Source organism: Podarcis tiliguerta (assembly GCF_965153285.1).
Source record: "Podarcis tiliguerta genome assembly, chromosome: 7".
Lineage (NCBI taxonomy): Eukaryota > Metazoa > Chordata > Lepidosauria > Squamata > Lacertidae > Podarcis > Podarcis tiliguerta.
In genome coordinates, this window is record NC_139540.1 from 60,783,659 (window position 1) to 60,809,023 (window position 25,365).

At 43.5% G+C, this 25,365-nt stretch overlaps 3 protein-coding genes across 15 annotated transcripts in view; 1 reads left to right on the forward strand and 2 right to left on the reverse strand.

Annotated features, from left to right (window-relative positions):
• MAK (male germ cell associated kinase) overlaps positions 1-6,162 on the forward strand; it is a 28,849-nt gene extending 22,687 nt beyond the window's left edge. For 5 of the 7 annotated variants that reach the window (XM_083449468.1, XM_083449472.1, XM_083449465.1 and 2 more), the window contains one exon: positions 3,647-6,162. In XM_083449468.1, coding sequence (XP_083305594.1) covers positions 3,647-3,810 — 164 coding nt within the window. In that variant the 3' untranslated portion in view covers positions 3,811-6,162. Of the gene's footprint in view, positions 1-338; positions 432-3,646 lie in introns of all 7 variants that reach the window. The other 2 variants (XM_083449469.1, XM_083449467.1) reach the window with 1 other exon arrangement.
• Positions 6,163-6,923: 761 nt separating this feature from the next.
• Positions 6,924-13,713, reverse strand: LOC310681636 (transmembrane protein 14C-like). 2 transcript variants are annotated; one of them, XM_083449723.1, is made up of 6 exons: positions 13,585-13,713; positions 11,205-11,321; positions 10,380-10,456; positions 9,279-9,380; positions 7,765-7,852; positions 6,924-7,569 (listed from the first exon to the last, which is right to left on the reverse strand). In XM_083449723.1, exons 3-6 carry the CDS (start codon positions 10,453-10,455, stop codon positions 7,512-7,514), a joined length of 324 nt encoding a protein of 107 aa, XP_083305849.1. In that variant the 5' UTR covers position 10,456; positions 11,205-11,321; positions 13,585-13,713; the 3' UTR covers positions 6,924-7,511. The 2 variants fall into 2 exon arrangements, with proteins under 2 accessions (XP_083305849.1, XP_083305850.1); XM_083449724.1 differs by having other exon boundaries at positions 11,205-11,290; positions 13,574-13,664.
• Positions 13,714-20,536: 6,823 nt separating this feature from the next.
• Positions 20,537-25,365, reverse strand: part of GCNT2 (glucosaminyl (N-acetyl) transferase 2 (I blood group)) — a 48,973-nt gene continuing 44,144 nt past the window's right edge. For 4 of the 6 annotated variants that reach the window (XM_083449542.1, XM_083449543.1, XM_083449544.1 and 1 more), the window contains one exon: positions 23,705-25,056. In XM_083449542.1, coding sequence (XP_083305668.1) covers positions 24,866-25,056 — 191 coding nt within the window. In that variant the 3' untranslated portion in view covers positions 23,705-24,865. Of the gene's footprint in view, positions 22,708-23,704; positions 25,057-25,365 lie in introns of those variants that run through there. The other 2 variants (XR_014513380.1, XR_014513381.1) reach the window with 1 other exon arrangement.

Below are 25,365 nucleotides of genomic sequence, written 5' to 3' on the forward strand. Positions count from 1 at the left end.
GCAGGTAAAACTTTTCATGGTGTGGAGATAAAATGCATCCTTTGCCAATTGCCGTTGATCAAATCACAACCTATAGAGGTGAATTGAACAGTTGGCAACCTGTTACTTCACCTTCCAGGACCGCTTGGCCACTATACCTTTTTAAAGTAATGAATATTCTATAGATACGGGACACACATTTTATGTTATACTCTTCAGAATTACATTCATGATGCCGGTGTATTTTTATTTTGACAAGGGCTTAAGTTTACAAAGGAGTAAGCTGGGAATACTTGGCGCTCCCATGTTTCGGAAGGTGATCTAGAACTGTGTGTGTTTTACTGACTCACTGTTTGCAGGTGGCTCGTTATCTCCACCTGGATATAAGGGCTGTGGAAGTGGCTTTTTAGAGAGAGAAAGCGGACCCAGGGTGTGGGCAGAGCAGTCTTGAGGTAGGAAACTTAGGTACTGCCATAGTGGGTGAAAAGGTCCCACTTCCTTATTCTGCTTGGGCCTTGATAGTTGCAACAAGGAAAAAAACACCATTTAAAACCACAAACATCAAAGGTAGAGTGAGAGATGGGTATCCCAACTCACTACAGATCTAGTGTGTGAGGCACATCGATTTCTGTAGCCCTTATTCCACAAAACGTGCTGTCTGGCTAGTGCCATATCTAGTCACCTTTTAACTGTCTCCACATAATGGATTTGTCTCTAGTCATTTACATACATGGACTAGAAGTTGTTGGTTGATTGTTGGAGAAAACTATTCCTTGATTCCGCAACCTTTAGGAATGCAGTTACCAGCGGGAATCCTTGCCCCATAACTAGGGTTGCTGGTTTCCCTCCTGCCCACCAGCTTTTTCCCCCCTGAAAGAGAGATCAGTTCTATAATGGCTCCCTGGTGTTCAGAAATACCAACAGCTACAGTTTCCCCATTAAATCATCATGGTATGGAAAACATGGCGCCCTGAATTTCTGCCCATTGTGCAGCTATTAATTGAACAGAAACTCTGTCAGGAAAAAGCTGGAGATCTTTTTCTGTAACACCCAGAGGGAAAGACTTAACTATTCTATTGTATTCTAGCTTTCTCCTCCCACTTTGTACAGCAAACGTGTTTATTTTTCTTGTCATGTTCTCACCTTTCTATCACTTCATTTATTTTGCCTCTCAGAGCTTCCTACTATCTGTGACACAAAGAAAGGTAAAATTAGGAAGCTGTGTGATAAATAAATTGTTTTGAACTGATGGTGATGTAATGAGGAGCATGAATAAAGCCGTGTATCCAGCATACCCTATTGATAAAAGTTTATGGGTTTGAATCTCCTGGCAAATGCTGGCTGAAATGTGCAGAGTGGATCACCTTCATTATATGCAGTTGCACGGGTGCCAACTTGAAAATGATATTGAATGGCCTGGGTAAGCCCCTCCCTGCATAATTGACAAAAGACAAAAGATTCAACACACACCATTTGAATGGCAATGCCCATCAACTTGGGGGGGGGGCCTGGGCCCCGCAAATATTTTAGGGGGGGCAAAGGGACATCCCCTCATGGCTCCTATGTGCAGTTGTCTTTCAGCGCCACAAGTGATGAGTGCAAATTGCCACAGAACTTACTTTATTCTTTCACAAGATTTGTATACCACTTGATTATAATCAGTGCTTTTTTCTAGAAAGATAGGTGTCGGTCCACACCATGAAGTTGTTACAGTAAGTGCCACACTTTTTAACAACAACAAAAAGAGGTGCCGGTACTGCGAGTTCCCCCCTGGGGGGGAAGCACTGATTATAATAAAACTTCAAAGGCACTTGCTGAATCTGAGCATGTCTCTGGCAACATCGCTTTTCTCTCCTATCCCTGGAGTCCCTGCCAGTAGTATGTGGGATGATGGATTGGAAATGTCAGAGAATGACAAACTGAGACTTTTCTAATCTTTTGGAGTTGAATGCCAATGTTTGCACTTCTTAATGAATAAGCAAACAAAGCAATGCTTACCTACCTCAAGCTGAAAGACATCTGAAGGCAGCCCTGTTTAGGGAAACTTTTAATATCTAAGGACCATTGTATTTTAATATTTTGTTGGAAGCTGCCCAGAGTAGCTGGGGAAACCCAGCCAGATGGGCGGGGTATAAATAATAAATTATTATTCTCATTATTATGCTGGTCTGTGTGGGTGATATTCAGAAGAACAGGGCGGCATTTCTCTGCAGTGCAAGTGAATTCAGTCTGGAGTTCTCTATCTTCTGGGAGGCTTTGGTTTAGGGAGGTCCAGTGATTGTTTACCTTGCTCCATGGTTGGGTACCATTCTCAGCAATATCACCTCTCCTGTCTGATATAAATGAGGGTTGCCTAGGGCTGTGCATCTAGTTTTTATTTTATTTCATGCAGTGCTGAACTTCTTTAGGCGGGAAAGGTTAGGCATTATTCCCATACACACTCACTGGGAAGTAATCTCAATTGAATGCAGTTGGACTTGAATAGATCAAACTTCTTGGAAAGAGTAAAGAATGGAGAAGCTAAGGAAAACAAGTTTAATAGCCACAGTGAAGAAAGCACTCATTGAGATTTTGAGAAGTGCTTTTGTTAGTCCAGTTGGTATGTTTGAAACACGATTTAAAGTTAGCTTAGAAATGAATCCTATATCTGCATTTATATGTTTTGGTTGTGTGGACAGGTATATGCTTGTTTAATAAGGCGGGTGGGGTAATATGACAGTTTAAAAACTTGTATATGGCAATATTTAGTAAGTTGATGCTATTAAAGGTTTGTTTCCATAGCATTTGAATGAGTTGTGTATGTTTATTCATGCTCTTTATAGAGATGTGTTTTATAGGTTCATAGGTATTTAGGTGCTTGTGAGTGATAGCAAAAAGTAAATATGTTCTATAATTTAAGGTGTTGCTGGATGACAAGGTCCAGAGACATTCCCATTGGTAGCAGTTACGATACAGGCCAGTGTTTGAAATTTGCCAGGTGCCACTTGCAACCAAGTGAAGATGCCTGGGTGCCAGGATGGTGCCTTATGTCTCCGCCATCTGGAGGTGCATGCCTGGGGATCCTTGAATCTTGACTGTTTTCACACACTAGCAACACATCCTATAGAATTCTATCCATTATATTTTATCTGCACAATTAAATGAATTTCAGGAACCAAAAAGTTGTATTGAAAAATGTGACTTTCAAGCTGTCTGCCTCCAAAAGGGCAACTAGGCATTCTGTTTTGGCAACTGTAACCCTGGTTTAAGGAGCCATTTGGCACCTAGCTTATATATATCTGAGTTTCTAACACTGATACAGCCAGCCAAACTATCCAAGGATGAAATAGCTTACCTTGAGGCTGCTTTGTTGTCTGTCCTTGTACTGCTGTAGAACTCTGTGGTTTTGGCATAGGTGATTAGTTGTGTGGCTTTGGTAGCGACATATATGCCATTACATCAGCAAAAAGTGAAAATAAACACCTTTCTTTCCCTTCTCTGCTCGTTGCCAATGTGTGCTGTTACAGCTAGAGTATATTTCCCCCCTTTTGTGTGAATAGTAATATTCAGTATCGTGTACTATAAACTTATTAAAATAAAAAACCAATTCCTCTGTTTAACAGAGAGAGAAGTAAAGTTTGACCCACTAGATTCTGGCTTATATTGACTTTTGTGTTTTTTTATTCAGAATATGCAGAATATGCTTGGAAAACGAAAGCTGCTCGTTCTCAGTTACCCGGGCCGACATACAACCCAGCAGCGAAAGGCATGAACATTTTAACTCGCCCGCCTCCAGTGCAACCCATCCATGGAAGGACCGACTGGGTGGCCAAATATGGTGGGCATCGATAGGAGGGCTTGCTCCCACTATGGATGCTTTACTGTGACTGTTATACACTTCCCTTCATTTACTTCCGGGACGCTTTAAAGCACGTTTCTACTAATAGAATATCAATTCTGGAAAGAACCGAGAGCCTGTATTTTATTACCTCTAGGGGGAAAAAATAATAATAAATACATTTTACTTAGAAAGCGTTCTTCAAAATAGTGTCTCTAAGGTAGGGTTGTTGTTGTTGTTGTTTAATTTTGTTTACATTACAAAGTATTCTATAAAGTATATTGCCAAAACTAATGAGTATTTCAACTCTTTCTAGGTAAGTTTTTATTGGATCCCTTTGATGTTTCCTTTTAAAAATGTTTTTAAATGACATAAAAAAAGCAAATGCACATGTTTACCATTGAGAAACTGTGAGTCATTTCTATGCGGAGAACAGCAGATGTGCAAAATGTAGGGTAAAGGGTGACTTTCAAACGGATGTTGCTTCCAGAACATTTACAGATAAAATCAGATTTGAACAATGAAAGTCATAATGATTGCTGGAGAATAATCTTCTATTGCATTGTCTAGCTAGCCTCAAAGGGTCCAGAACTAAACCACAGCCATTTGACTTTGTTTTGGGTTGCTCTATGTCCTTAACTACCTTTTTGTTTGCAGAGAGTGAATCCATACGTCAGGGGTGAGAAACCTGCAGCCTTTGAGATGTTGCTGGACTCGCAACTTCCATCTTCGTGGCCAACAACATCTAGAGGGCCACAGATTTCCCACCGCGGCCATCCGTAGTCAGCGAGCCCACTAAAATAAGTGTTTTACAAAGGTGACACATCCCCAAGAGCCCATTTCATGTTGTATTATGCAAGCATGGGACCCCTCCTTGCATGTGGATCCTGCAGAAGTATTGTGAAGGCTGTAAACCTTGTAAACTATTTAACTAGTGACCAATGTATACAGCTTGTCTCTGGGTCTGACTTACAAGTGAGTAGGGAAGAGATTCATCTGTACAGCATTTTTGCCCTAATCCCCAGACAGTTATGTGCAAATGTGTACTGGATACAAGTACGTGGTGGTTGTTACCTTTGCATTACACTGCAATGAAAGAAGCCTTTCATTGCACAAAGGATGTGTGAACAGGAGCACTGGAACCCTAAGGAGCCCCTGGATGGAGGCGAAAGTTTTCTTGGAGATCATCTGCAAGTTTAATCTTGTGCTTGAGAAATACAACCTGTGGATGGTGTTGAAGCCTGGTTTTTTACCCAGTAGGTTTAGCATAATTGCCAAGCCAGGAAACAGATGGGTATTTTAATTGTAATTACTGACTGAAGACCTTTAATCTTTGTGCTCTGCAGGCAACTTTTATCCCCACCTTTATGGAACCAGAGTTCTGGTGTTTTGTCACAAATTGTCCGCAGGACGTCTAGGCCACTGTGGGTTTTTGTGGGGTTTTTCTTACTCTTCACTAATTTTGTTGAATCAGAAATTTTAGTTAGTCCTACTTACTGTAGTGCCTTCGCCTGGTAACCAAAGCTGAAAACTATAGAATTTCCTACCGGTTCCTGAAGCGTGTTTATCGTTGAAACCTCATACTTGTAGCATAGAGTTAGCTGCATTCTCTGGCCAGGGACACATTTATGACCTCCTTTTCCCCTTTTGGATGCCATAAAGTACACAGTGGCCCCAAACCTATGTGCTATTTCAGTATATTTCTGTTTTTAGTAGATTTGCTAATATACTAGGCAACAGAGATACAAACTGTGGAGAGATATATAAGGTCTGCTGCTTTAACTGCTAAATGTTATGACATGTAATGTATTAAACCTGACAATCCAAAGTTTAAAAAGTAGCATGTATTGCATTGTATATTTTTAACTTGTAAAATGTTAGAGTTATTTGCAGGCTAACATGTATTTTTATGTGTTTTTTAATGTACAGTTCTGTTGTAGAGTATTTATTGGTTGATTTGAGGCTTGAATTAGGATTTAAGCTATAACTCACTTGAACACATTTTCATAATTTGAATAGTTTACTGATGTGTTAAGTGTGTTTTAACATGAAAACCTTGAATTAACTAGTAGCAAAAAGGGGCACGTTATTATATTAATTCAGTAGTTTACCTAAGCTGCTGCTATGCAGGCAATATTATGTTCCTATGCAGAGTTGCAGGAACATCAGACTAATACTGTACTAGTTCCCTCGTGTTAAGTGGGGTTTCAGTCTCTCCAGGTTTACACAGTTTCATTGAAATGCTATATTGTAGGTATCCATCTACAGGTTTGTATGTTAGTAAAAAGCAAGGAACTTGCCTTTCTGACTGGGGTGTTTTCAGCTGAAAATCATTTTCTTTTATAATAAAGTTAACTTCTCAGATACACAAGACTATAATAGTCTTCCATTAGAACACACACACACAAGAGTCTTAACTTTAGGCTGAAGCTATACATTTACAGAGAACCTGTTCCACCCCTGTAATGAACTGTTCTGTTTTGTACCTAGACATAATTCTTATGTATGTTTTCCCCCTAGGTAGGGCTAGGATGGAAACATGAAATTGACCTCAACCCACAGGGTAAATGATGTTATGGAGAGAGGGGGCATTGTGGCAGTGTCCTTTAGAACATGTGATTTCATGCTTAGTTTCTGGGAAATGGTACAGCAGGGGTGTCAACTTGAATAAAATATTGTGGGGGCCCAGGTAAGCCCCACCCGACATTATTGATCACATGACACAATGCACACACACCATGTGAATGGCAAAGCCCATCAGCTTTGGGGAATGTCTCCCTCAAATATTTTTTTTGTGGGGGCCAAAGCCCCCACAGCCCCTAGGAGTTGGCTCCTATGCTAACAGGGGTGCATGACTTCAAAGTTGAGATGTTAGTTGCGGCAGGAAATTTTGAAAACTTAGAAAGTGTCATTGTGATAACTTAATTTCTGGACTGCTTGTGTTTATGGTGTGATTAAAATTGCCTGAATCAGACAAAGGAAGAAGCAGCTCTCTTGCTACTTCAGCAGCAAGGGGTCATGTATTAATGAAGCCATTTAGGACTGTTGACCAAGGGCAGCCAGCAAGTAAAACACACCCATACACACAGAGACTCACAAAACAAAATCTGCCTTCCACCCTGAAAGGTACTTAGAACTAATTGTTTTTTATTATTGGATAAATGGTTTATTTACTACTATCTTTAAAAAAAACCAAAACTCAACAGATTTAGCAAACTTTCACCTGATTTTTAAAATATATATTATTTGTAGACACTTAAACAAAATTAGTCACCTTGATAGTAGCCCTGTAAGAACAGATACAAATTTATACTAAGAAGTCCCTCTATGCAGCATCGAAAATTTCAGTTTTTCAAGACAGAGAAGTGAAATATGATACAAGTTAAGGAAATATTTATGATAGATAACACAGCAGCAGCAGTGGTTATCACTGCCACTTTTTCCCCATTCACAATCTTCAAGTGCACAGGGCTATGGGAAGAAATGTGTACATTTTTTAATTTAAAAAGTGTGATGTGGAAGCTGTAATTTTGTAGCTATGACACTTTAGAATTGTGCAAAAGGAGCCAATAGAGATAATATGCTGGTCTGCTTCTGTAGTTAAATATCTTCTCCAGATGCTAGCAATATTTTTAAAAGTCAAAAACTTCAGCTGTTTTTATGTGGCTTGAAAGCTGTCTTCAGGTACTTTATTTGCTTTTTATCTGTTGCACGCTTATGGCTGGAGGGGCTTTTCCATCAGCTGTAGTCCAAGTTTTCCCACCATCAACAGACTGTTTAAATTCAAACACAAACCAACATTTCAGTAAACAGCACAGTACCATAATCTAAATGTTTCACTGTAGTTTACGATAATGAGGAGTCCATGTTATGACTGTGTTAACTATATCTTACAGGTACCCACATTCCATTAAACCAAATAATAGTTCATGGCAGGAAAGATGGAGAAGGAAAATGGAATTTTGTACCTGGCACCAGCAATTAACCCTGCAGGCATGAATTTCCTGGAGTTATAGAACCTCATTCCCATCACACCGGTTAAGGTTCCAGAAGCAACTAATGGGGGGAAATCACAAGAATTGAGGAGGATACATTAGTCCACATTACCTGTAAAGCTTAATGCAAGCCAAAGCTTCATTCAAGTGTTACATTTACATCCTGCATTTTGTTCAGTGGAGCTGAAGGCTGGATGCATAAGGTTCCCAGGTGCTTCCCCCATGCAGACCTAGACCTTTCTAGCCTCTGCCAAATTGTTACGTCCTGTGCCTTAAGACAAGGGGTGTCCTCTGAGCACACCCAGCTCCAGTGAAGACAAGCGTTGGAAAGTTTAGTTCTTTATTGGCAACTATTACATCAGCTCCTAAAGTGCAGTCATTATATGCACTGCTCCTGCTAAATAGCTAGCTGGGCACCTCCCTCTTCAGACTTGTGCTGCAACCTGGACCGTTGGAGCAACAGCATGACGCCGCCCCTTCCAGCTTAGTTAATCCCCCTCATCTGATGTAGTGCATGTAAGCAACTGGCAACTTCTGCACAGCAGCTCCAGCTGCTGCTGCCACTTTAAGCCCCTCTTTGTCCTTGGAGATGGCACAACTCTTTCTCTGCCTGCTCTCCTCCTCCCTCTGACCACCTGGACTACTCCTCTTCTCCCAGCCCTGCCTCATGGGTGTCACAGAACCTGACAAATCCCCTTTCCACTGTCCACCCCTTGGACTTCTGCCTGGATCCAGGGGTAGCCAGCCCTCTGCAGGACACTTTAAAAGAGGTTGGGACTGCCAACCTAGGAATCACTTGATACCATAAGACAGGGGTCAGCAAACTTTTTCAGCAGGGGCCAGTCCACTGTCCATCAGACCTTGTGGGGTGCCGAACTATTTTTTTTTTAAAGAACGAATTCATATGTCCCACAAATAACCTAAAGATGCATTTAAAATAAAAGCACACATTCTACTCATGTAAAAACACCAGGCAGGCCCCACAAATAACCAAGAGATGCATTTTAAATAAAAGGACACATTCTACTCATGTAAAAACACTCTGATTCCCGGACCGTCTGCAGGCCAGATTGAGAAGGCGATTGGACCAGATCTGGCCCCTGGGCCTTAGTTTGCCTACGCATGCCATAAGACATGGTCACGTTTAGACCACAGCCCGAGCCTGCATAAGGAACTTTATAATTCCTTACATCAAACCCCCAAATTCTGCAGTTTCTGGTTCCACGTTGTGTTTCATTGCTAGAATCTGAATGTAGGCTGCCACTATTATAAAAATGGAGAAAGGACATCAGGCAGCAGTGGTACATTGGGGGAGGCTTGCTGGGCATGCCACATCCCATTTCCTTTGCAGCAAATGGGAACTTTGCAAGCGACAATGGCTGACCTTGAGTTTATGATTTGGGAAGGAAGAGATTGCAGAAGGAGGAATCACATTGGGTGGGATGTTGTTGTTGTTTTGGTCAAATAAATCTAAATAAAATACTTACTCAGAGAAAGCCAAACATTCTTGGGATCCTGAGACTGCTGGTAAGCACCCACGCCTGCTAAACCACCAAACAAGAGACCAGCAGCGAGAGAAGGAACGCTACCTAGAGTAAAAGTACAAGAGGGTTGTGGAAGGCCAATGAGTAGTATCGGCCTTAGCAGCAAAACTCCCTTGGATTTCTTTAGCATTGAAAGGCTTACTAAAGTGAGGGAGGGCACAAATGCAAATGAACAGGGGCTGGCCCTTCAGTTTTTGTCTGACTTTTGTACTTCACTGCATGTCACAAGACAAAATAATGCTACCGTTAAAACTGGAATCCTAAAAGAGAATAAAAACAGCGCATAATAAATTAAAGTGGCTCAAGTAGCAACAGGCCCCTTTTCCAGACAAGCTAGCCAACAGCAATTAAAACTCATCTAGCCCCTGAAAGGCTCCTGGGCCAGAAAAATAATTTGTCGACAAGGAAGAACAGAGGCGGCCTAATGAGGTTCTCTGGGAAGCGAGTTCCATTATTAAATCTACAAACCAGTATTTCTTTTTGAGAAAAGACAATGAAAGGACATTACATCTTGTGGGTGCTGAGTCCATAGTTAACCTTATTTGGAAAAACTCTAACGAACCGTTAACCAGATGGTCCCAGGGAAGAAAACACATGCTTAATTTTTTAAAGTACAATTAAAAAATAGATGACATGCTCATGCTGCTTTTAAAATAATAATTGAAATAATGATTTTAATGTGCTGTGTCAATAAATGATTTTGTCTGCCCTGAATCTCTCAACATTTGGTGATAATGGGGATGAAGTGAGTTCTGAGTTTTGTGATTTATTTATTTGCTCCCGCAACAAAGCAATGTGGACTACGAATCATGGAAGAAAGCAAACTGCAGCATGTTATATTCCAAAATGCAGGCATTGCTATATTGCTGATAGCTATTCCTGAATGTTTGGCACAATGAGGACCACATGCCTTTATTGCCATATACTAAGTGCGTACTAAAAATTATTGTACCAGCAAAGGCTACGAAGCACAAATATCCATGTCATAATACTGAATGAAGGAAGGAGAAAACAGAAAAAGGGTCTGACTTCTTAATACTATACCTGCTTTTGCATAGCCAATTACTCCTCCTGAAGCAACCAGTGCTGCGTAACCGTAGCCAAGCCAGTCCGTACTCATTCTGGAACATAAAGATGAAAATGCAATTTTCAAATATTTTCAGCTGAGCTGATGGTGAAGGATTTCATGGCTATTAAAAATGGAGGCTGCAATGCCTAATTCATTCATCAAAACTTATTAAGGACATTATATCTGAGCTTTCGCACAAAGTAAAAAAACGCTTTCGGAGTGGAACATAATGTCTTTAATTTATGGGTGTTAGCACCCATTTCTGTGTTAATTGCTTCCAGGGAAAAAAAGATGCTTGCAACCCCCACTAGCCCAGAAAATCTCAGGCATAAAGTGATGAAATGTGGGGCAGAATACCAGCATGCATTTCTCCCCCACTGTTTTCATGGGGGAACCATAGCAGAACAGAAACATGTATGTGTGGAAAGAGTGGGGGAGTAGTCACGCTGCCCAATGACATTTGTTGTTGTGTCATGCCACGCCTATTTGCGAATGAAATTTAATGTGACCTGCCAGTATGTTGATCCAAAGGCCACAGTTCCAGAATGCGACAGGTACCATGAATGATATATTAGCAAATGGGACAGAAGTGCTAGCCTTATAATCAGGAAAACCAATGCAAGATTTCCCAGGTCTAAATGCACTGTAAACATACCCTTATTTAGCATGCATTGGGGTATTGCATGCACAGTCGCACAAGAGGCAAGCTTTGGGGCTACAGACCCATCTTCTTGCAAGGGGCAGCAGAAGGTAACTCAGAACAAAAATTACCTCTCTCCTTCCTCTGGCTTTCATCTCACCTGTTTGTTTGCTAGGGGCACGCAGTTCCACTTCCCAAGGTCTCGTGGTTCTTTTACAGCAATACGTCCTTATCTTAATGCTTCTCCTCTATTGGAGGTGATGTTGTGCAGAGGAGGCTGAAGGGGGGGGGGGAGGGCAACAGGATAAAAAGGTACACATTCCATGCCCTGAAATGTTTTCATATACCTGTTTTACACTTGGATTTTACTTGCAAATTTAAGAACTACCAAGTATCACCATGGCATGTCAACAAGGCCAGTGCAGTGCAAACATGGCAGCAGGAGCATTGGCTTGGCTCCACCGGTGCATTTGCACTGCACTGATCTTGCCACCATCGCTGCTCCTCTCCTCTCCCCCTTTCTGTCCAGGTATGCAGCAGTGATGCAGCCAGAGAGAGGTCAGGTAAGTGTTGCATCCCTACCATGCCATTCCCTTTGGTGATGCCTAAATCAGTGAATTGGAGGGTGCCTGGTGGCCTGCTTAGTTCAATTGGGAGGGCTTCCTAGCCTCTGCTTCAAGACCTCCAGGAAGGGAGACTCCACCATTACCTCTTTGCAGTCAGTTCCATTGTAAGACAGATCTTACCATGTTAGGGAAAGTGACCTTCCCAACACAACACTTTGACACAGCAGAACACAGATTTGTTGAGGCGAGAGCTCTGCTTCAATGTCCTTGGAAGAAGGTGGGTGGGAATGAACCGGAACCAATGAATGAGTCCCACCACAGGGGAAGTGAAGGTCATGAAACAACAGTAGCTTATCTACCCCTGACTACGGTTCATAAATCTGCAGGTGAAATACGAGTGTAAAAAAGGACACATCCATCTACAGTGGTACCTTGGGTTACATATGCTTCAGGTTACATATGCTTCAGGTTACAGACTCCGCTAACCCAGAAATAGTACCTCGGGTTAAGAACTTTGCTTCAGGAGGAGAACAGAAATCATGCTCCAGCAGCAGCAGGAGGCCCCATTAGCTAAAGTGGTGCTTCGGGTTAAGAACAGTTTCAGGTTAAGAACAGACCTCCAGAACGAATTAAGTACTTAACCCGAGGTACCACTGTATTTTAAATTAAAATTTTATGTCAGGGGAAAGGCACCAGAGGGGACCGCCACACAGCAAGAAAGGAGCTAATAATCGGAGTTGGAAGAGACCCAGAGGGTCATCTAATCTAACCCCCTGCAATGCATGAACCTTTTGCCCAATGTGGAACTCGAACCCACAATCCTTGAGATTTCATGCTCTACAGACTGAGCTATCTCCTTAATTCATTCTGGGTGGGTTGACCATTCTTCTTCTTGCAGTCTAGAATCCCTGCAGTCACATTTAAAATATACGAAGGTGACAAGCATGACTATTCTGTGTTAAAGGAGATTCTGACTAAACATCAGGAAAAACTTTCTGACAACAAGAGCTGTGGAAGGGACACCCTCTGGAGGTTGTGAACTCTCCTTCCTTGGAGGTTTTTAAGCAGAGGTTCGTTGGTCATCTTGTCATGGATGCTTTAGCTGAGAATCCTGCATTGCCGGGGGTTGGACTAGATGACCCTTGGGGTCCCTTCCAACGCTACAATTCTATGATTCTAAGCGCTTTTCTGGGTCAGAACCAGCAAACAGGTGCAAGGACCTCAGCAAAACAGCTGGCATTAGGTGAACCACCAGAAAGGGCCATGAAACAAGTTGGGGGGGGGAGTTAACCCCTTCCACACCCTGCTGCGCCTGTTGAACATCCACCTGCCCTGCCGTTGTTGGGGGGCTCCGAGCCTCCACCAGCATCTAGAACAGGCATAGGCAAACTCGACCCTCCAGATGTTTTAGGACTACAACTCCCATCATCCCTAGCTAACGGGACCAGTGGTCAGGGATGGTGGGAGTTGTGGTTCCAAAACATCTGGAGGGCCGAGTTTGCCGGTGCCCGATCTGGAGTCTAAAACAATGTAGCACCCAGTAAGGAAACAGTCAGTATTCGGGAGAGAGAGAAACTGTATCCCGGCGGCGGCAGAACTGTAACTCTCGGCCTTTAGATGGGCTAATAATAAACAGGCCGGGCAATGGGCGGAGACCGGCTGAGTCTAGCCGGCGGCACAACCTCCGCGATGATCGGGTGCTTCCTGCAAGCGAGGGCAGCGTGCCCAATGCAGCAAGGTGCCCCGATGCACCTGCAAAGTAGGGAATCTCTGTCTCCCATAAACGAAGCAAATCCACCACTTGGGCTTGATCGCCCCACATTTGCACCAAGCAGCCACAGACCATTGCAATGGGGCGGAATCCATAGTTCCTACTCTTCCAACCCCAAATTGTAACTCAGAGGGAAGATGCAGCAAAGGCAAAGGATTCCCCCCTGCTGCAACGGAGCGCGCAGCGCAGCACCCCAGACTGACCTTCTTCCTCCAAGGGCGCACAGCGTGAGGATTGCCTGGGACGCTCCCCCTCCCCCACTGACGCCGAGCTACTCGGTCTCCCAGAGTCCTCTCCGCTGCGGGAGCGCGCAAGCGTGGACAACCAGCAGCACGCCCGAAGTTTCCGTGCTCGAGAGCGAGGGACGAGCGGCACTTGGCCCGGAGTCCACGAGCCAAGCGCTGTCAGTGCGGTGATTCTCTTGCTTAGCTGCCGTCCCTTGTTGTTGTTTTTTGGAGAGGTGCGTGCGTTACCCCTTGAGCATAAGAAGCTGTTTTATACTGAATCCTGGTTCAGATTTGATTCCTGCATTGCAGGGGGTTGGACTAGATGACCCTCGGGCTCCCTTCCAGCTCTACAATTCTTGGTCCACCTAGTTCGGTATTGTCTACACTGAGCAGCAATGGCTCTCCAGGTGTATTTTTTTTTGGGGGGGGGGGGAGTTATTGAGGTTTTTTTTTATTTTTGCCCAAAGTTATTGAACTTTTGGGGTGTTTTTGTTTTGCTTTTGTTTTTTGCAAAATCTCCAAAAATAAAATAAAATTGAAGTTTTTAAGTTATTCTTAAATAAATTCTGCAAAATCTACACTTCTCACATGGGTTGCAATGCTTCCAGATTTCCCCAGACTTTTCTGTTTGTTTGTTTGTTTGTTTGTTTTTAAAGTGATTTCTGCCCAGACACTGTTTGTGATGGCCAAATCCCAGTTAAGGCATCCCTATACCTAGTCCTGGGATGTTCTGCATGCAAGGCAGATAACCTACTACTGAGCTATGGCCCTTTCCCATAGGGATGGTATTCAACTATGTCCAAGCAGATGTGCTTGAGGATGGGAGGTGATGGCTCTTTTTAATATATTTTTTATTAATTTAGAATATAGGAAGCAAACACACAATCAATTACAATTCCTATTGCCAGGAAAAATGTTATATCTGAGGGCTGATCTTGTGAAACCACCACTAATAATATATGACAGCACTTGTTTGGGGGTTTGTAAGGTAAAGGTAAAGGGACCCCTGACCATTAGGTCCAGTCGTGACCGACTCTGGGGTTGCAGCGCTCATCTCGCTTTATTGGCCGAAAAAGCCGGCGTACAGCTTATGGGTCATGTGGCCAGCATGACTAAGCCGCTTCTGGCGAACCAGAGCAGCGCACGGAAACGCCGTTTACCTTCCCGCCAGAGTGGTACCTATTTATCTACTTGCACTTTGACGTGCTTTTGAACTGCTAGGTTGGCAGGAGCAGGGACCGAGCAACAGGAGCTCACCCCATCGTGGGGATTTGAACCACCGACCTTCTGATCGGCAAGTCCTAGGCTCTGCACCACCCGCGTCCCTATTTGGGGGTTTGTACAGGCCATCAAAATGTGCTTGTCTAATTCTCTGAGAGAGAGAACTGGCATTGCAGGTCCAGGATACTTTATGGTGAAGTTTGAAATCATTTTAGCAAACACCTCCACCGCACACAGTCATTTGCAACTCATCGGCCAATAGGAAAGGCTTTTGAAGCTGGGTTTCATTCTTTCTTTACCTTTGCACACACCATCTGCAGAGACTGCTTTGAATACCAGGGTTCGGTTCTCTATAAATTTCAGTGGAATGTTAAGAGTGTTCGGAGCATATACAGAGAGCACGCTTTTCACCACAGCTACCTCTAATGAACTGGCCTTTTTCTTCTTGGGTTTTAATGGCATTGGAAGGCCAAGGGATGAAGCTTCTCAATTCAAAAGCAATTTCAGCCTCGCCCCACTTATCTTGTTTCCACAAAACAAATTACAACTGCAAACTGAGGACCTTTAACTAAATGCAACTAGATAATGCGTGGGAATCTCAAACTCTCCTCATAAACTCGGAGCCATGAAAAAACAATCCTTTGTTTGCAGATTATAAAAGGATAGGAGGAAATTGCTTTTCAGTGCCAGAATAAGCTCCTCTGCCTTTAACTCCTGAATATCAAATAATTATTTGAGTAGAGCGAGCTAAAATATTTGGGGTTTTTGAGAGCACAGTCCTAAACTTACCTTTTTAGAAGTAAGCCCCCAATGTGTTCCATGGGACTTGGGCCTAAGTAACTGTATAGAATTGCCACCTAAGACCTGGTTGGCACATAACACTTAGCCAAACCTGACTTAGCATGAACCAGCAAATGTGTGCACTCCCAGAGAAATCACGGCACTCCTCCAGAGATCCTTCTGTTGCCCTGCTATGCAGTAGTAAGCCATGGTTTAGCTTAGAGATGTGAAGGCCTGGGGGGCGGGGGACAGATTTTAAAAACAAAAAAATCTCTGGTTTTGTTGTTTTCTGCAAAATCAATGTAGGTGGAAGCAGATGTCAATGAGGGATTGAAGTTATGGCACATCATTGAATGTACAATCCCAGGGATGCAGGTGGTGCTATGGTCTAAACCACCAAGCCTCTTGGGCTTGCCAATTGGAAGGTTGGTGGTTTGAATTCCTGTGATAGGGTGAGCTCTCGTTGCTTTGTCCCAGCTCCTGCCTACCTAGCAGTTTGAAAGCACACCAGTGCAAGTAGAGAAATAGGTACTGCTGCAGCAGGAAGGTAAACGGCATTTTCGTGCACTCTGGTTTCCGTAATGGTGTTCCGTTGCACCAGAAGCAGCTTAGTCCTGCTGGCCACATGACCCAGAAAGTTGTCTGTGGACAAACGCCGGCTCTCTCGGCCTGAAAGTGAGATGAGCGCTGCAACCCTATAGTCACCTTTGACTGGACTTAACCATCCAGGGGTTCTTTTCCTTTTACCTTTTTACCTAAGTGCACAATGTCTAAAGCATTCCATGGAACCTTATCTGACATATCTGCCTTCAGGTGGGTGTAGCTTGAGCATGAGTTATTTATTATCTTGTGAAATATTATACAGGGCACTTATTACTCATGTATGTTCTACAACACAATAAAAATAAAGGCACACCCACGGTTACAGAAACAATGCCTAAAACTTGTAGCTATGACAATTTACAAGTCAAAGAAAAAAACAGTTCAATGTGCACACATACTTGGTTGGGAAAGTATCTCAATTCCAGAATGTAGTCATCATGGAAGGCTACCATTCAGCAACATGGGAGTTGTCTTGGGGTGTCTCACAGGGTTCAATCTTACCCCCCTGTGTCATTTCTCATCTATATCAGTGGTTCCCAATTAGCTAATTACTGAGGACCCCCTATTTTTCAAAAGCCAAGCCACGGACCCCGTACTTTTGAAAATTTTGATAACTCTATGGCAATTACCTCTACAAAGCAATTTTTGGAACAAAATGTGGGGTAGCCCCTAATAAGCAAAGGATTTTAAGTATGCTGAAAACGAACAGAAAGACCATAAAATTTGTGATATTGCCATGCAAATATGACAAAAAATGGGGGGGGGGAGGCAAGGGGGGGGTGTGGACCTCCAGGAGCTGATGGCACCCTGCTCTTTCTCTGTTCCATCTGAATCAGGAGAAGTGGTTGAGGTGTTAGATCCATGCATGGAGGCAGTGATGGATTAGATGCAGATCCCTTTTGGATGGAGATGATCTGGCCACTGTACTCCATGCTCCAGTTACTTCCAGGTTGGATTATTACTACAACACGCTGTAAAGGGGACTGCCCTTGAAGATGACTTGGAGACATCAATTGGTTCAGAAATGCACCAGCCAAATTAACAGCTAGGGTTCCATTTAGATCTCATACCACCACTGTTTTAAAGCAGCTGCGTCAGTTGTTGGTTTGTTCCTGGGCCCAGTTCAAGGGGCTTAAGTTGGTGTTTAAAGCCCTGAATGAATCGGGCCTCAAATATATGGAAGACTGCCTCCTTCCCTACAGCATCCCTCTAGGATGCTGAGACAGGCAGAGGAGGCCCTCTTGGTAGTTCCTCCACCCTCAGAGGCTCAGGGTGCTGGTGGCAGCAGCCTGGCAGAAGGCATTCTCGGTGGCAGCTATCACAGAAATACACCCAGGACTCCAAAGCAAAGTGGATCTTTTGTGCCCTGAGGAATCCTTTGGGGCTTCATCGTGTTAGATGGAGAATAAACAAAGGGGCTATTTTGCAGGTGTTGAAAAGATACGGCAGCTCTGCCAGCATAGTTTGAAACATTGTTCACAGGAAAGTTTCGCAAAGGTTTTTGCTTTTTGAAAGAGGGCAACCCTAGCTTTTCAAGCAAAGTATCATAGCCATATGACCTGCAGCTTGTAATAGTGCACGGGAGTTTTGCTTGCAGTCAGCATCTACTTTACCTGTTGTGCCTCTTTGCAGAAAAGATTGGGTGCAAGCTGCATGAAATACCATTAAGGTCGGTGGAGGTTACGATGCTCAGCACCTTTTCAACTGGCTTTTGTGGGTTGTTTTGCAGCAGTTATCAGATTTCACAAGATAAATGTCATACCCCGCCTGTCAGCAATGTGTCCCCATACTTCCTCCAAGATTCCAGGCTGCTGTAAATGGATACATCACCTTTATATTCACAACAACACTGTGAGCTGGATTAGGTTGAGGAACAGTGACTGCCTCGAGGTTGCCCAGTAAGCCTTTGTGGATAGGGATAGACCTACCACTAGGCAGAGTGAGGCAGGAGAAAGAGTAGAAAGGCAGCAAATGGATAGTTTTGATTTATGACTACTTTTGCTGCTGGAAAGAGGCATTTGTGTGATTTTCTGCCTTCAAGTTCCAAAGTAACTTAACTAGTCTTAAGTACTGTGGACCATAGCATGGGGGGGGGGTACCCTGTCTTGCTCTGTCTCAGTCAGCAAAATAATAATAATATAATAATAATTTATTATTTGTACCCCGCCCATCTTGCTGGGTTTCCCCAGCCACTCTGGGCGGCTTCCATAGAAACAAAAATACAGTAAAATATCACAGATTAAAAACTTCCCTGAACAGGGCTGCCTTAAGATGTCTTCTAAATGTCAGGTAGTTATTTATCGCTTTGACATCTGATGGGAGGGCATTCCACAGGGCGGGCGCCACTACCAAGAAGGCCCTCTGCCTGGTTCCCTGTAGCTTTGCTTCTCGCAATGAGGGAACCGCCAGAAGGCCCTCGGCGCTGGACCTCAGCGTCCGGGCAGAACGATGGGGGTGGAGACTGAGTCAGTCCAGTTTGTGGCTCAGTGGGGATCTCCCCAACCAATCCTTTCACTACCACATTGTCATGAGAGATGAAATGCCTCCTTTGCTTATTTCTGTAGATCAAGCTGTTGTTAGAATAGAATTTATTATTTATACCCCGCCCATCTGGCTGGGTTTCCCCAGCTACTCAAGGCGGCTTCCAACAAAGTATTAAAATGCAGTGGTCTAAAAAATAAATAAAAAAAATAAGGTGGTCTGTTAGACCTTAAAAGCTTCCCTAAAGACGGCTGCCTTCAGATGTCTTCTAAAAGTCTGGTAGTTGTTGTTCTCTTTGACAACTGGTGGGAGGGCGTTCTACAAGGCGGGTGCCACTACTGAGAAGGCCCTCTGCCTGGTTCCCTGTAACTTGGCTTCTCGCAGTGATAGAACCGCCAGAAGGCCCTCGGACCTCAGTGTCCGGGCAGAACAATGGGGGTGGAGACGCTCCTTCAGGTCTACTGGACCAAGTTTGTTTAGGGCTTTAAAGGTCAGGACTTTGAATTGTGCTTGGAAACGTACTGGAAGCCAATGTAGGTCTTTCAAGATCAATGTTATGTGGTCTCGGCAGCCGCTCCCAGTCACCAGTCTAGGTGCTGCATTTTGGATTAGTTGTAGTTTCCGGGTCACCTTCAAAGGTAGCCCCACATACAGCGCATTGCAGTAATCCAAGCAACAGATAACCAGAGCATGCACCACTCTGGCGGGACAGTCCGCGGGCAGATAGCGTCTCAGCCTGCGTACCAGATGGAGCTAGTTAGGCACAGCTACTGAGGTAGAATTAGTAGCAGCCCTACTGTGAACCACACTGTGGCACTCCCTAATCACATATGTGTGAAAATGTGTGTTGTGTATACTACGTGTGGACAACTGTCACGGGCTGGTTGGATGCAAAGGCATGGTGGGAGGAACCAGGTTGGGAAACCAACCAAGGGAAGAAGGCTTAGAGTTTGGGGAGTGGGATGAGACAACAATGAGTGATCAGAGGGAGAAGACTGGAAAGACTAGGTGTCGGAAGCGGAAGGGCTTGGTGAGCTGGGAGAGTCTGTGGCAGAAAGTCAAGAATCAGAAGCTGAAGCTGGCAACTGGGATGAGGAAGGTCAAGAGACAGAGATGAGTCAGGCTGGTGGAGAGTCACAGGTGTCTCCGCTTCCTGACTCCTGCTGTGACAAGCTCCTCCTGCCCATCTCCCAGAATCAGGAGAGGCATGAAAAGGACGAAGAGATTGGTGGCACGCAGGCACAGTCTCCGATTGTTTGGAAAACACCCTGGAGAGGAGGTAACATAGACAGCTGTGGGAAGGCAGGGACCTTGGTCTCAGCAACTGATTTCATGGAGTAAGATCCACAGGGAATGAACTGCTGTGCTCATTATACCTTACCTTCAGCCAAGTCTGTGGAGATCATGTTTTTGTTAATAAAGAGTTTAGTCCAACATTGAATGGTGTGATTTTACTCACCAGCACACTCTGGGACAACAGGGCACACAATAATCTGAAGTGGCTTTCCAACAGCTACTTAAGTGGTGGCATGAAATTAACCCTGGTCACATCTAGACCATGCATTGAAAACACAATGTTTTCCCCAAAGAATCCTGGGAAATGTAGTTTGTTAAGGGTGCTAGGGATGGTAGCTCTGCGAGGGGTAAACTACAGGTCCCTGGATTCTTTGTAGATAGCCTTGTATTTTAAATGTACGGAGCTGATTTGATCAGTGTATTATTTTAAAGGGAGGGTGTTGTATGAAGCTGTTGTTAATATTATTATTACATATGAACTCTTCACAAAGATCAGAACTGTGTCAGGAAAAGGTCAGGGAACTATATAAATGCAACTCTATAAATATAAATGACAACAACAATAATTTATTATTTATACCCTGCCCATCTGGCTTGGTTTCCTCAACCACTCTGGGCGGCTTCCAGCAGAACATTAAAATACAATAAATGCAACTGAACAAACATGTAATTAACGGATTTAAAAGAGTGCGGGGAAGGAAGTTCATGTTTCTTCTAGTAATCCGTTATCATGGAATGCATCTGAATAACTTGCTTTATTAATTTCCATTGCGCACACACACACACACACACACACAGGTCCCTAGAATGAAGTATACAAAACAGGGGAAAGATTGGTTGGAGAATGACGCCTACCCACTCTGCCTGTATGTATTTGTACCGATTATAGTGATATGTGTGAGGAAAGAGGTCGTTTTAACAGTTCTGAACTGACCATATAATTCCCCCACCCCACTCCATGAATTCTCATTGCCTGTTTAGGTTGTGATCCTAAGGAAAGGCACCTGTAGCCTTTGCAGATAGAAGATCAGCCTTGCAGAAGTCAACGGGACTCCAAAGCTGCAATCCTGAACACACCAACTTCGAAGTAATTTCCATTGAGCAAAGTGTGGCTGGCTCTTGAGTAACCTGCACAGATTCAAGCTGCAATCCTAACCTTGCTCACTAGGAAGAAAGCTTTGCTGAACTGAGAGGGCTTGTAATTCTAACTAAACAGGTTTTATGATTTAGCCGTGCATTGTTATTTTTTCATTTAATTTCCTGCTCACTCACCCAAAAGGCTCATAGAGCAGCTAAGAAATGCCAATGATAAGACATGCCCTCAGTTTTAAAACTGTTGATGGAAACTCATGAACTTTTCACTGTTCAAAAGGCAAATGATGCAATACAATATCGGTGTCTCTATTTTACACTTCCTTGTTATCAGATATCGTTTTTGCCTAGACAGAACTTATAGGAGTAAACAAGCCAGTGTGGAAAATATGCAGTTGATAATCCTTTTTTTTTAATGGTGAACAACTGCTTGACTTCCAGTTGCAGCTTTTATTTTTAATGGGTCTGCTGTGCCTTTTAACAACAGCTTGATGCACACAAATTAGGCAGCAGAATCTGTTTCCACTACTTTTAATTTTATTTTAAGCATGCTATTAAAAGATTCACCTCTACATTTCTGACCTTGAGAAAGGTCAAAAGTAGCTGCAATGCGCACATCCTCAAGAATGGGGGGGGGGGTTGGTCAAAGGTCAGTTCTAGTTCATATGTTTCTCTGTACATTTTATTTATTTAAAAGGATGACAGGAACACCTGGGCGTATCTCATTTGTATGATGTGCATTTCAGCCTTCATTCTATAGCTTAGCAACACTGCTTAGCGTCCCTTGTAATGCAGTTAATGGGTTAATTCTTCGTAAGTCAGCAGACACAACTCAATCACCCATAATGCACCTGCAGGCACCTCGCAACTCTCTTTATGTGCGTTATTGGGCAGATTTGGCAAGTAACTTCATGTATACAAGGGCAACATACTGTGTGGGTTGTGGGAGGAGACTGCAGGAATTGTTGAAGGCTTTCTGTTGGGGTTGTGGATTCAAGTTCGGATTTTTCGAAGAGATCATCTGAGGAAGAAGTTGGGATATTGCCAGACTTCAGAACTTGAAACTTATCTGTTGCAGAGCTTTGCAAGCCAATGAACTAAGGACTTGGCTGTGGACTAACAGACCAAGGACGTTGAAGCAAAGAACCCTCTCTGGGCTCAGAAAGAGATGACTGCTTGTAACAACTGCTCCTGAGGGGTTGTGCTCCCTCTGAAGGAGCAGGCACATAGCTTGGGACTACTTCTGGAACCTTTGCTTGAGGCTCAAGTGGCCTCAGTGGCCACCAGCTTCATCTAGTGGCCCAGCTGCATCCCTATCTTGACAGATAGCCCAACTACTGTTTGTCTATGCACTGGTAACCTTGTGTGTATGTTGGTGATAACCTAGTAAAGACAACTCTGCTAAATCTCTGTTTTCTGTGACTGAGATTCCACAAGGTATACACCCAACATTCCTGATATGCAGCACTTGGCAATTTGTTTGTTTGATCCAGCGCCGAATGCCTTCTGGCGGTTCCCTCATTGCGAGAAGCCAAGTTACAGGGAACCAGGCCGAGGGCCTTCTCGGTAGTGGCGCCTGCCCTGTGGAATGCCCTCCCATCAGATGTCAAGGAAATAAACAACTATCTGACATTTAGAAGACATCTGAAGGCAGCCCTGTTTAGGGAAGCTTTTAATATTTAATGCTGTATTGTTTTAAACACTCGACTGGGAGCAGCCCAGAGTGACTGGGGAAACTCAGCCAGATGGGCTGGGTATAAATAATAAATTATTATTTTTATATGTTTATTAAATTTCTATACAGCCCTTCATCTGAGGATCATAACCTCCATGGTAGCCATTTTGTGACTGGCGCCCACAGCAGCACTCTCTCAGCATTCCAAATATGCCCATTGTCCCCAAAGTGTTGACAACCCATCCTTCCTCATGTTCTGTTTTTAAAATATTCAAAATAATCAGAAGATTAGAACCTTTGGATTTTCTGGCATCCACACACTTTCTTTTTGTAGCATATGGCACGGTCGATATCATGCAAATGGTGAATTCCTTGTCCTGAAAGTTGTTACTACAGCTGGCCCAAGCTTCTGCCATCGATTCATACAGTGGTCTTTGCATTTTAAAGCAATTTGGTGGAAATTAGCAGGTGAAACTTTTCAGAGCATGAAGACACTAATACCTGCAACTTGTGGTCAGTTTGGTGAGGGTTGCTTTTAAAAATTAACAAGAAACCAATCAACGTTATTATTTTATTTTACAGTGAGTAGTCTCCCATCCTTGGTATGTGCAAATGTGCTTTCTTAGTAGGAAAACATACGATTCAGTTAAAAATGCAGCAGTAAATGGACCATATTTGGGACACGTTATGTGTTTCACAGCAAGAGCTTAACTAAAATTGTCTCACAAGTTGAAGGGCTGTTTTCAAAGTGGATATTTTATTAACAAATCCATCAACCCCAAATTTCAACACACCGTTTTCATGCATTCAGAAGAGCTGGTGGACATTGGGATGGATAAAACATTTTGTGCAAGATTTCAGCCTCCACCCCATTCTGCATACATGCGGAGAAGGCTGGAATCTTGCACAAAAGTGTATGTTTGTGTGTATGTGTATAATCACCTTATAATCTTACCATCTGGAGAGAGAAATGTCTCTGGGCTATTTAGCTTTTCCCCCAATGCTTTTAAGCACTTCTTAATCACCCTTTCTGTCTTCTCTCTAAATCCCAGAAGTTGGGAGATTTAGATTGTGGGCAGAAATGTTTTCAGAAGTGGAAATGACTTCTGCTTAACCAGAGGTGAAACTAGACTTTATTTCATCCGAGTCAAAGACCCAGTTTGCAACCCACCTCCCATGCGCATTTGTGTACACACGTACACAGGCTGGGATTCTCAATGGTGCCCCCTGGAGGCTTCACCTGGGACAAAAAAACCTGGCTAGATACAGCTCTGGCTTAACTTTATCAGAATGCAATAGTGCTTAGGCTCATTTCCTCTGAATAAAGCAGTCTCATTTCTCCCAAGCAACAGTTCCTTGCCACAAAGAGAGTTGGGCCTAATGAACTAGGTCCTGGACACCACTGATAGCCCCTTTCTTTTTTATTTCTGGGATCAATTAACTGTCAAGCCGAATGTGGCAAGTGTAAACATGCAACTGGTCCAATAGAAACATTTCCCCTCCCATCTCTGAGTTTCTATTTCACTCTCCTACTTAACCCTCTGGGGGCTGTGATTCAGACTTCCTACACTACCCTGCCATGCATGCAATACTTCCTGGGTTAAAGAGGGGAGATAAAACTCAGTTAACATTTGTGGGGTTGGGTGTGGGGTTCTCCTTCAACTGAGAGAACCCTGGAGGTCCAGGAACCAGGTTTCTAAATTGCTGGCAGAGGTCAATTCAGTATACATGCTTGCGTGTAGGACAGCAGAAGCTGGCACAAGATGCCCAGCTAACGAATTGTAAGCTTGAAATCTGAAGTCACTGTCTTTCTCTTGGTTAATACAAACCAGTTCCCAAAGTATTAATAAATAATACCTGAGTGTTTTTTTTCTGGGCAGGGCGAATAACCCTGGTCCAAAATCTTTAAAATATCAAGGAAGTTCAGCTAATATATTGATTGCCCTGAAATCTTGTTTCAGCCTTAGTGCAAAGGTATTCAAAGTGTTATAAAACTGGCTCGTATTGAGTATCCTGAAGAAGCACAGCTTCAAGGTGCGATGAATGGTCCATCCAAAATGCTGGCTTTCCATGATTGTTTCTGTTCACTAACTTAAAAGGTATCTTTTCCTATAGGTACCAACTTGGTTCCACCGGTATCTCACTCTGATTGAGTGTTCGCTCCCTAACACTCAACTCCAGACACTCCACGGTTGGTGGGTATGTTTCCAGTTCAAACTTGTTAGCAAAAAGGCTTTTGGATTTCAGCAGCCACTTCAGGTCACCGGTTCCATAGATACAAATGGCTCTGACATAACGACCTGCCAAGGAATAGGGGGAGAAAAAAATAATCACACACAAAAACTTTTCTTCTTTTTTTGTGGACAAGACAGGAAGGGCCTGGAATGCATGCCTGTGCCCAAGACCTTAAGTTGGTCAGACCACTCCTGTGTCCAGTTCTGGCTGCCACAATTTAGGGAGGATATTGACAGGCTGGAATGTGTGCAGAGGAGGGCAACCAAGATGATTCAGGGTGTGGAAACCAAGCCTTATGAGGAAAGGTTGAGGGAGCTGAGTATGTTTAGCCTGGAAAAGAGGAGACTGAGAGGAGATATGATAGCCATCTTCAA